The sequence below is a fragment of the Engraulis encrasicolus genome, chromosome 20 (genome assembly GCF_034702125.1).
Source record: "Engraulis encrasicolus isolate BLACKSEA-1 chromosome 20, IST_EnEncr_1.0, whole genome shotgun sequence".
NCBI classification, from domain to species: domain Eukaryota; kingdom Metazoa; phylum Chordata; class Actinopteri; order Clupeiformes; family Engraulidae; genus Engraulis; species Engraulis encrasicolus.
Window position 1 is genome coordinate 40,338,631 of NC_085876.1, and position 12,500 is coordinate 40,351,130.

At 43.7% G+C, this 12,500-nt stretch overlaps 1 protein-coding gene across 1 annotated transcript in view; it reads left to right on the plus strand.

The window, feature by feature from the left end:
• LOC134436636 (semaphorin-6C-like) overlaps positions 1–12,500 on the plus strand; it is a 219,422-nt gene that overhangs the window by 155,911 nt on the left and 51,011 nt on the right. The window contains exons 10-14 of the mRNA XM_063185950.1: positions 840–930; positions 1,752–1,877; positions 2,592–2,680; positions 5,451–5,668; positions 10,083–10,214. Coding sequence (XP_063042020.1) covers positions 840–930; positions 1,752–1,877; positions 2,592–2,680; positions 5,451–5,668; positions 10,083–10,214 — 656 coding nt within the window. The remainder of the gene's footprint in view (positions 1–839; positions 931–1,751; positions 1,878–2,591; positions 2,681–5,450; positions 5,669–10,082; positions 10,215–12,500) is intronic.

The following is a 12,500-nucleotide window of genomic DNA, read 5'->3' on the forward strand; positions in this document are numbered from 1 at the left end:
GGTCGCTGAACACACACATTCTCAAGAGGGCATACAGATACACAAAACCTGTGCAACCTTTTGATTAGAATAGGGCCTAAGGCATTTGTACACTACCATGTAACAGTAATAATAAACTATACCATTATATCAGCACAGATTTAGCATACTGAGGTTTTGATAAGCGTGGGGTTTAAGACATTTATTTATAACTATATAACTAATACTATCTTCACTATCATCTGTTCTACAAACTAGTACTGCACTGTCACCAACATGAGTGCAGTCAGTTAGTGAGTACACATGAGTTGTCATTGCAGCGAAATGCTCAACCGCGTCTGGCGTTAATCGACAAGCAGATGTTCAAATAATTAAAATTTCAATCCAATTAAGCTTCAGATTAAACGTGACTTTATTTATTTCAATAGCACCAATAACAATTGTAAATGTCTCCAGGAAACTTTATGGAGCTACAATAACAAGTACCCGCTCCCTTTTTTTTCTTCTTTTTTTCGCATACCCATTCTTTTTTTTTCTGGGGACGAGTTTAATGCATATTTTTAAATATATTGTCTGCTCACAGCATATTGTTTGACATGTCTCGCTGAGTGCATATAACCATATGGCTGCACTGCAGTCAGTGTAATGACAGTTGCGGTTCTTTTTGTGTGATTGTTCTGCAAAATTTGCATTCCGATGTGCAGTGTGCAGCTTTGTGTGATGTCTGTCGACACTCATTTGTGAGTCACACATTTGTGGTGTTGTTGTCTTTCTCCTTCTCTCCCAATCTCTCTCTCTCTCTCTCTCTCTCTCTCTCTCTCTCTCTCTCTCTCTCTCTATCTCTCTCTCTCATTCTGTAGATGGACTCTTTGGAACAGGTCGGGGAAGAGTTGGTGGGCCAGGCGCGATGCCCGTTTGAGTCCCACCAGTCCAACGTGGGCATTTTTGCAGGTGGGCATATCTAGCACAGCATAAGTCGCCCGAGGGCTCACGCCAAGGCACATTATAGCAACTCTTCTCCTCCATCGCTCTGCCAGTCCTTATAAAAACAGACGTCATTCATTTGTCATTGGTGAAAGAATCAAGCCTTGTTCATCCTTTCCCTGTGTGTAATGTCATAATGTAATGTAAATGTAATAATCTTGGAGTTTGCTGCAGAAAAACGTCAGTAATTCACTTTGTTTGCTCAGTTTGTTTGTTTGTGTGTTTCTCAAAGTTGGCTTGGCCTGTTTGCTTGTCCGTCCAAAGCACAAGCACAAACACAAACACGCACACACACACACACACACACACACACACACACACACACACTCTCTCTCTCTCTCTCTCTCTCTCTCTCTCTCTCTCTCACGCACACACACACACGCGTGCGCGCGCACGCACGCGCACACACAAACTCACACACACACACACACACATACACACACACACACAAATACATGCGCGCGCGCACACACACGCGCACACACACACACACATACACAAAGGCACTCGGTGTGATTGCTGGAGGCTTGGTGACCATAATCCATCATGTTTCTCTGTAAAATGACTTGCGACTCTGTCCCTCTGCCAAACCCCCAACAAACACTGTGTAATGTTCTCTTTCTCTCTCTCTCTCTCTCTCTCTCTCTCTCTCTCTCTCTCTCTCTCTCTCTCCCCCATTTTCCGTCTCTTTCCATCTCCATCTCTCCATCTCTTTCCTCTCGCTCTCTCTTTCTCTTTCTCTCTCTCTCTCTCTCTCTCTCTCTCTCTCTCTGGCGCTCGCCTGGCAGGGGGAAACTTCTACTCGGCCACCATGACGGACTTCTTGGCCAGCGACGCGGTCATCTACCGCAGCCTAGGGGGGGAGGGCAGCCCCGTCCTCCGCACGGTCAAGTACGACTCCAAGTGGCTCCGAGGTAACCATTTTGTTCGTTTTTTTGTCCGCAACCATTTAAGTCAGAGTCACAGAAGACACAAGTCAAGTCACAGACTGAGGAGTGTGACGACTCAGTTCACTTGAGGGCAAGTGCTGTGTCTGAAGCGGCACATTCTGTATTATGTTTGCTTGTTCCACTTTAAATTATCTGGGCTTGTTGGCACAATATTTGACACTGTCGTGCCGAAAAGCGAGTCCCTGCCAGAACACGAGTGCCTTCATTGAAACCAATGGAAACCAATGACCAATTTTTCAGATATTTTTTACCCATGTTTGCAGACAAATCCGACACAATTTAAGATAGAAGCCTATCAATAAAGCATCTACATTCCTTCTAGAAGTATTACAAAGAGCTGGTTACAATTTCAGTATTATTTCCATAAAAGAATCGAAGAATTGTCATAACAAATGTTATGGTTTCATTCAAATAGCTCACATTAAGTGGAGGACGAGTAATGTTTAATAAGCATATTTTTAGTTCATAAACTATGTAATTCATTTTGCAAAAATTAGTATACTTTTCTCTCAAAAAATGTCATTGGTTTCAATGAGGGCACTCGTGTTCTGGCAGGGACTCGCTTTTCGGCACGACACCCCCACTTGACCAAATGGACGGTGCAGGATATCCATCAGTTGTAGCTGTTTCACCTTGTAATAATTGTCCGTGTCTTACGTTTTCTTTTCTCTCTCCCAGAACCTCGTTTCCTACATGCCATCGAGTACGGCAACTATGTCTACTTCTTCCTCAGTGAGATTGCAGTGGAGTACACCTCCCTTGGCAAGGTGAGCCTGAGATACAGACAAAAAAAACACTGTGTGTGTGTTGGTGTGTGTGTGTGTGTGTGTGTGTGTGTGTGTGTGTGTGTGTGTGTGTGTGTGTGTGTGTGTGTGTGTGTGTGTGTGTGTGTGTGTGTGTGTGTGTGTGTGTGTGTGTGGCACGTATCTGTGTTTGGGGGGGAGGGGTGTAAGAGTGCATAGTCACATGCCTGTATTCATCCTGTGTGAATGTGTGTGCGTGTGTGTGTGCGTGCATGCGTGTGCGCGTGTGTGTAGGGATGGCTGTATTTGGTGTGCATCCGACGTCTCCCAAATAACCTCCAAACACTTCTTCTGAACTCCGCAATCAATTTTCCCCTTTTCAAAAAGCACCTCAGCCACAAAAGCACTCTGCGAGTGCTGCAACGGCCACACCGGCGCTAAATAGTCAACTTCATCAGCGTTATCTGCTCAGGCGGCACTTCCTGCGAGCTAAACAGAGTCGACAGACACTCTGAAGAGGGTTTATCAGCGCCAGACTCACTTGACTGCTATTGGCAGCTGCTGGCAGGGCCCCGGCTGTCTGACTGAAATGATCCTTCAGGCTGGTGGCAGCTCATTCTCGCTCTCCGGGCCGGACAACAGTACATATGGGGATTTAACGACGCCGCTAACGCTTCAGATTTATCGATTCACAATTGTTTGGCCAAGTATACTGTACTTCGTACGAAAGCGATTGAACTCCGCTCAGGTTGATGTTGACTGTTAGTAGACAAGTAGTGACTCATAGACAAACGGATGTGTATTTGAGGAATACATGTGTCAACAAGGCATATAATATACATGTACTAGATTAGCATAATGTCGGAAATGTAGTCCTAGTCACATGACATGTCCTAGACACAATCAAACGTAGTCCACAATAATCAAGCACACTTCTGTACAGTATATCAGCATATATCGAAATGAACACTTCGGGCGTGTTGTTTTGAGAAAAATTACCATAAATGAGTCTATGATAACCAAGGTTTGGATCTATCATTTCCTAAAGGTCGTCAATCGTAATCCTGGGTTCAGACATTCAGACAATCTGGCCAAATGTGATCCAACCAGCCAAATGTAATGAGCGCCAAGGACAAGGACTGAGGATTGCCCCCCTGTGAAGTCACCTGTGCTAGAAGGAAAAGTTGATTTTAGCTTTCAGCTATTTAACCTGGGATTGACTTCTCAACTTGCACTTACTTTCTGCATCTATCTGTGTGGATAGTTGATATAAAACGAAAATACAATAATAGAATAAATTAAACCATTTTAATCTTGGGCCCAACCGTACTTTATATGACCCAGCACAACATTTTGCAGCTGAGTCAGTTGGGCCAAGTTAGCCGAGTCTTGTGAAATATAAATCTCCCCCTGAATCAGAGCCAATTAAATCTGAGCATTTCCGACGGCTTAATGGGGCAGGATTAGGATGTATTAGTCCCCCTGGTAGCTAAGTCAGCGCAAAGAGTGGTCTGACTGACTGTAGATTCACCCTGTAGCATGCAGAGGCATTTAATGGATTAAACCCACCCTCTGAGAACTTGGTCTAATACAAGGCAACTCGGCCAAACCAGTGGCACAAAAAGAACTTTAAACTGTAGTTTTGACCAGGACTCTAAATGAAGAGTTCAAATGCAAAACCCCTTAAGTGCCTTTTTTATTCAATTTATGTAATATAACATAATATAACATAACATAATATATGTGTAATATATTTATATGTATTATCAAGTACAGGAATGTAAACCAAACCAACAACGGGGTTCTCTAAAAATATAGAAGTGCAGGTCTTCAGAAATGGAGTTAGGGGTTTTTGCATCTGAACTCTTCAAATTAACTTTTTTCATCACCAGTCAAAATGGATAGTAGATGTTAATCCTACCAGCCAAACACACACTCTCAATGGGTCGAAGTGGCTAGTAAAGTGTTCTTTTCTACTGGCCAAATTGAATTTTCACCAGCATTTGACTGGTTGGCAGGTGTTGATTTAGTGCCCGTGGTCGTGACAGCCAGGCTTGCAGGGTCTGTGCAGGAAAGCATTTACCGATTAATCACTGTTGCTACCGCCATTAGCTGCGGCTCATCTGAGAGGATGACATGTGATGTGAGGCTGGGAAAAGGTGTTTAGGGACACAGGTGTCCTCAGTGACCTTGGCCGTGGCTCTGAGAGGCCTTGTCTCCGACTGTGTGGCTGAGTCACCAGGTGGACACCTCTTAGCTGTCAGCGTGTCACCCACCTCTTCCTCCACTTCCACTTTTCTTCTTTCCTGTCGTCGACTGCTCTCTCTCCTCTCCTCCTTGCGCTTCCTCTGTCTCTTTTTTCACTTGTTCTATCGTTTCTCTCATTCTTTATTACTTTCATTGTCTCTTTTCTCCCTTTATATCCTTTTTTTTTCGCTCTCTTTCTCTCTCTGTCCTATCTGCCTTTCTAGGTTCTTTCTAGGTTTGGTATTTGTAACTTTTTCTTTTTTTTTTTTCTTTTTGTACCACTCTCTCTGCTGTTCTGTTACTTTCACTAACATTCTATTTTTTTCCTCTTCATCTCTCCCCGTCTGTGTCGTGGTCTCTCTCTCTCTCCAAAAAAAAATCCTTCACAATAACAACAATCTTCTTTTCTCCCATTTTCCTTCTCTTTCCATCCCCAACTCTCCCTCTCTCTCTCTCTCTCTCTCTCTCTCTCTCTCTCTCTCTCTCTCTCTCTCTCTGTCTCCCCCACTCCCCCGTCCCCTATGTATACACTCTATCCCATGTGCAGGTGGTGTTCTCGCGGGTGGCGCGGGTGTGTAAGAACGACGGGGGCGGCTCTCCGCGCGTGCTGGACCGCTACTGGACCTCCTTCCTGAAGGCGCGGCTCAACTGCTCGTTGCCCGGCGACTCCTTCTTCTACTTCGACGTCATGCAGTCGCTTAGCAACGTGCTGCAGATCAACCAGCGGCCCGCCGTCATGGGGGTCTTCACTACGCAGATGAACAGGTGAGCTGGAAAGAATATACAAATACATAATTATATACATACATGCATACATACAGTACATACTGTACATAGTCATACTTACATACCTACCTACATACATACATACTACATACCAGGGCTTGACATTGACTTTTTCACTCACTGGCCACTGTGGCTAGTGGTTTTCCCGAGTCACTAGCCATTCAGGTATTCCACTAGCCACAGTCACTAGTCACACTAGTCACACAGTCACTAGCCATTCAGGTATTCCACTAGCCACAGATTTTATATATATATATATTTTTTGTCATGATTGTGTACGTATAACCTAAGATGAGGTGCTAAAGCAAAGTGTATAGCTTTCTACATGGAATTCTATCAAGAAAATAGAAACTGAGTTACTGGGCTTTTTCTTGAACTTAAATACAATCAATTGATACACAAGGGGCAAACAACAGAAAATAGGCTACTATGATACATATGTCAGTCAAACCATATAAGTTGCCAGCCAAATTGGCTAGTGACACCAAAAGTATTACTTGCCACAGCCAAGTTTTACCAGCATTTGGCCGGTTGGCAGGTGCCAGTGTCAAGCCGTGATACATACACACATACATACACACATGCATGTATACTACATACAGTACATGCAGGGTGTTCCCATAATATAAGTACCCTTTAAAACATTGTTAAGTCTGAATTATAAACATTCAAAGTTTTCAAAGTGAAATATAATTTACAGAAATGAAATGACTGTTTGGTCTGCCCCTATTCTCAAACTCTGGCCCAGGCATGCCTGACAACGCAGATCACACACAGTTCACATTGGATTTTTTTGCGCGTTCACTTTCAATGGCTGCATTTACTTTCTCTGACTTGCAGGTCTTACATTGAATATTTAAGACATCAGTTTGAGAATAGGCAGTGTCAAAGCAGGAATTTGATGTCTGTAAATTCTATTTCACTTTGCAAATTACACAAAGTAGCACCTATTTTATAATCATTTAAAGTGTGTATAGATTTTTTGGGACACCCTGTATATACTGTCACTGTACATAGATACATACAGTCAACATGATCTCCAAAAATTCCGTGCTCCTGGACACGGATGTTAAGGGCACAAAATCCGTGTTCCTGGCACAAAATTCCGTGCTCCTGGACACGGAATTGTTTTCCGTGCTCCTGGACACGGAATTGTTTTCCGTGATGGACACAGAGAAGTGCTCTCTCTATAGGCTACTCCCACAGCTCTATGTTTCCACAGTCTTGTGTTTTCTCAGGATTTTTTAAATTTCAAATATTTTTTCTCAAAAAAAACATTTCCTACTGACAGGTTAGGGTTAGGGATTGTTTTGGTCTGGGCACAGCTAGTTTTTAATTAATTCATTATATGAATTTGATAGCCTAGCAACCAACTGGAAAAGGTATTTCTCAAAAATATGTCTTTAAGGACAGGTTAAGGTTAGGGAATGTTTTGGTCAGGGCACAACTTAAATTGATATAGCATTATTTTGTTTAGGATTAGCATTTGGTACGTATTTTCGAGTTACACAGTGCTGTGGTAATAGCCTATAGAAAGCACTTCCGTGTGCCCATCACGGAAAACAATTCTGTGTCCAGGAGCACGGAAAACAATTCCGTGTCCAGGAGCACAGAATTTTGGCAAAATCCCTGCTACTGGACACAGATTTTGTGTCCTTAACATCCGTGTCCAGGAGCACGGAATTTTTGGAAATCAGGCTGCTACAGTATATACATGTAGCAAGTCACTGCTTGCATGCATGTATACTACGTAGTACATACGATGCATTCATCAAACAGTGACTTGCTATCATGAGTGCCTTCACCATGCAGATGAACCGGTGAGGAGTGAGCGAGATTGAAACGTATACAAACACACAGCTACGAGCAGACACAATTAACATTCACAACAGACATACCGGTACATATAATTTGCATACATGCAGAAGCGGACAATGATTAACACGCAGAAACACATCCACATGCACAAACATACAGTATAATCACGTCACATCACACAATTTGCAGAATGTCAAACATACTCAATCATGTACTCGCAAGCATGCACAAAGACGCACATACAGTGCATACGCATGTATACCCATACCCATACAGTGTATGCACACACACACACACACACACACACACACATTCACACACACACACACACACACACACACACACACACACACACACACACACACACACACACACACACACACACACACACACACACACACACACACACACACACACACACAGGGCCGGTTTTAAGCATAGGCTGGCTAGGCGGTCGCCTAGAGCGCAATGTGAAGAAGGAGCGCCGAAATGGCGCTCTCCGATGCGTAATTTTGCGATATGGAGGTTTTTTTTATGAAGTCGCAATCAACAAAGCGTGGCGAAAGCGCTCCTCACGGCAAAACGCCCCTCAGCCAATAGTAATATCGCTTTCAACTGTCTCTGGGAAGTCTGTGAACCAATAAACAGACAGTCCTGAGAAAGGGGGCGGGACGAGTGACAGCGTGCGATATATTTAGATTTTTGGAGACTCACTCGACTCGAGAGCAGTGTTGCCAAGTCCGCTTATTATACGCGACTTTGGGCTTCTTTTTTTGAGCAGTCGCTTTTAATTTTGTAAAGTAAATTTTTTTTGGGCTTGTTCTTTTCAAGGTTGGGCTTGCTGTTTTCTCCTGCTCTGGTGGTGATTTGAATGTGTTTCTCAATGGCAACTCGTTTTTTTTCACTCATCCTTACAAGTGACCCTGCTACAATATTGTTAACTCCCACTTTCTGTGGTCACTTGTGGGGATTTTAGCAGCCACGCAGATCCCCGTAAAGAGCAAGGTCTTCCCTGACCAGGCACGCGACTGACAACCCACCCTTTCTGTCGCTTCTTTTGGGCTTGTTTTCACGACGCCCCTCAGTCGCTTCTTTTGGGCTTGTTTTTAGGGCGTCAGCCGCTTATTTGTCGTAGAAAATCTGGCAACACTGGAGAGGGCAAGCGCAAACAGCAGCGTTGCTCTGCTGGGTGGAGAATTGTTATGTTCTCATTAAACCAGTCATTGCATGATGCAGGAGTTGCAGAGGGCGTTTTGGAACTATGTGATTTAATCAGCAACCGTTTGTGATAATGGAAAGCCTAATAGTTATGAGGCTACTGTTTGGAATTAGAGGGAAAAAGAGCTTTGCTTTTGATCTGAGAAATCGCTAGTTAGCATGCTAACATTAGCCAAGTATGCCAAGCAATGAAATCCAGTAAAGTAGCTGTTAGTAGCCTACTCACTAACAACCACCTGACATCATAATACTTGCTTAGGTTGACAAGCAATCTAAAGTAAGACTGGTGCCATGTTAAAAACATTTTTAGCTGCCATATCTCCTTCCATCCACTTGAATGAATTACCTGCTTGTTGTAAGCTTAAAAAAAACATTGTTTCCAGACCAGAATGACATAGGCCTTCATTAATCATGTAACAGAACCATGCACAGCATGTTTTCATGCTGAGTGATGTAGTATTGCAGACAAGTGAGGCTATTTACTATATTTTGTATATTATGAAATTCAAAAGCGTGACAGCTCTTCTCCCTTTCTCTCACCCTGTCCCTCCAGTTCAAACACATAGATATAATTCTCCTACTCACAAATGCACCACTATTTCCAGTCCAGAAATGAAATTGGTTTGGAATCATAGACAGCACAAATGTGTATCTTATTAAAATTGTTATGCTGCCATGCTTTGTGATGCTGTAGGTAGAGTAGATAGGCTATCAATGCAGACCTCCTTGGTAGGCCTATTGTCTACACATGCATTTTACATGCAAATGTACTGTATCACTCTCCTGGCATTTCAATTCCACTTAACAATTCAAACACATTGATAACCTCCCTCTCATCTGGGGTTGGGGGCACCGCCACCATTACATCCAAGACACCACACAGTGAAGGTACTTTCATGCGACTCAATCTGAACCAGAAATCCATTTGATGCAGAACAGTTATTGTTCTTGATGCTATTTAGTTAAGCTTACTATCGGTATTACTCTTGTGTTCTGTAAGGTATAAAAAAGAGGGTTTTTTTTTCTTTCAAAAGTTTTTTTGGGGGGGGAGATGGGCGACAGAACTCAAACTCGCCTAGGGCGCCAAATAAGCCAGACCCGGCCCTGCACACACGCACACACACACACGCACACACACAGACACACACATACACACAGACACACACACACACCTTGAAATGAAGAATGGAGATTGCTTGCTTTTGCTTGGCACAGTTCAGTGCCACGCTCGCTATAAGATGCCAAGGTCCAGTGACTAGTGGGCCTTTGGCCTGCTATATGCAGAGCCCTTATAGATCAGCCGCCCTGACAACTTCATTATCTTCTCATATCCCCGTGTCCCCTTGCCGTTCCCCAGTATACCCGGTTCTGCTGTGTGCGCGTTCTACATGGACGACATTGAGAGGACCTTCAACGGCAAGTTCAAGGAGCAGAAGACCAGCGAGTCGGCCTGGACACCCGTGGCGGAGGAGCAGGTGCCCAAGCCCAGGTGAGTGCAGAGAGAGAGGGGGAGGGGGAGAGGGAGAGAGAGAGAGAGAGAGAGAGAGAGAGAGAGAGAGAGAGAGAGATGGGGGGAGAGAGAGAGAGAGAGAGAAAGAGAGAGAGAGCTATTGAAATTTTGAGAGAGAGAGAGAGAGAGAGAGAGAGAGAGAGAGAGAGCTATTGAAATTTAGAGAGAGAAAGAGAGAGAGAGAGAGAGAGAGATATTGAAATTTAGAGAGAGAGAGAGAGAGAGAGAGAGAGAGAGAGAGAGAGAGAGAGAGAGAGAGAGAGAGAGAGCTTTTGAAATTGAAATTGAGAGAGAGAGAGAGGAGAGCACCCAACACGGGACTCCGGCAAAAACACAAAGCAGAAGAACATGCCTCTCACACAAGCCCATAGTTATAGTATCTGAAAAACTCTCTTTATTTAACAGTGCAATTTCCCATGCCCAAGTGACTGCTGAGAGACAGCACTTAGCATGACTCACACAAAAACACAAAGCAGGACTATGTCGAAGTTAAATTGTGCAGACACCCAAGCCCCACTGAGGCTAGGGGGCGCACCCAACATGACCCTCTAAAAAAAAAACTTGTGAAAAGCTGAAGATAAACATTTCATTAAGTGCCGAAAGACTTATGCTAATCACTCTGATCGAAATGTTAGTCTTTTAGCAATTTGTTCGATAAAATCAAGTTAATCACATCTGATGGTCTCTGAAACTGTGGAGACACACACTATGTTGATCCCCTGATGGAGAGGTTTTTTTCTTTTTAAAGTGAAATTCCTTCTTCATACAATATCTTACCCAGGCCTGTTCTGAACTAGCTGTTCCTAGTGAACACACAAATCATCAGACAGGTGGATTAGCTCATTAGTGGAATCACTGGTGTTTCAGTAAAGTAACAGGCGAGGTAGCATGGCAGCGTGCTTGCTTTCTCAAACTGAGGGACCATCACAAATCACAGACCAGGAAACGAAAGGTCAAAACTCAGAAGATGAGGAAAAAGTTCTGCTTAGTAGGACATTTTGTTCAAAGACCAACCAACTAACTGCCTGTCAAAAAGTTTTGTTCAGGAGGTTATTAAGAAAATGAAACGAATATCTGAAGGGTATTTGCCTTCTTTTTCTTGTTTGTTTTTTTCTTCTTCTTCATCAATTTTGTATATTCCAGTCACCATAGCGACATGTGAGGCTAAACTGCTAATGAGGAAGAAGACAGAATTATGAAAATGTTTGGGTAGCAGCACCTTTGAAAGTTTATTTGCAGCATAGTACACACAGATCCCGAAGGCGTCCACCTCACGCGGCTTATTATTAGCCCGAGTTGACAGCTCCGCGCTTATCATTTAATCCGTATTGTTAAACGAAGTCACCGGAGTTCACTGTTAATTTGCTAACAATGAGAAATGTGACTTCAGCCAGCCACCAGAGGGACTGGGGAATTACGTGCGCAGCTTTAACTTTGCCTCAGGGCTTGTTGAGGGAGACACCCGACGGAGGGGAAAAAAGGGTGACTGTCTGCTTTCTTTCTTTCTTTTTCAGCAGGAAACCCATTTATTCCTCCTTTCATCCCAGCGCATTATACACTGCAGTGCTAATCTCCACGGCGAACATATTCATAATATATATTCTCTTTGAAAAAAAAGAGAAAGAGCGTGGCTCAACTTTGAGTCGAGCTGCATGGAGCAGGACAAGTCTTTTCATCACTAAAAGGGGGGAGGAAGGAGGTGGACGTGAGGGGAAGGCAGGAGGTGGGGAGGTTCTTGTAGTTGATTTGGCCGAAGTAAGACACGAGTGACAGAGCGAATTAGCTTGATTACCAGGGAGCATCGTGCGCTGACAAAATATATACCCTAGCATGTTACGCGAGTTGTCTGCTAAATAATTGGATGTGAATGCCAAGTTCCTGCAGGTTGCGTTGACAGTGCTGGCTGGACAGTCGAGGCTACATTTCTGCTCACCCGGCTCGTTTGTTTTTTTTTGCAAAGGCTTCAAATGAGTGAAGCTGAGGGCCAAACAGGGCCACCGCTGGCTAATTGGGCTGTCATTATTTAGACCGTCAACATTAAATTACAGTGATTAATCTTGCACGATCCTGTCTTTGACCATTGTTAATTGCTGATTGGGAGATTGTAATTGAGAGCAGCATTCGGCCTCCGCAGTTCCCCTGCCTGCCTGCTTGCTTGTGTGTGTTTATTCTTAGGCCTATCAAGATTCATTTGAGAAGAGCTGAGCGACCGCAGAATTTTAAACATATCCGAAGTGGTTATGGCAGCTCTTAAGTTTTGTGTTT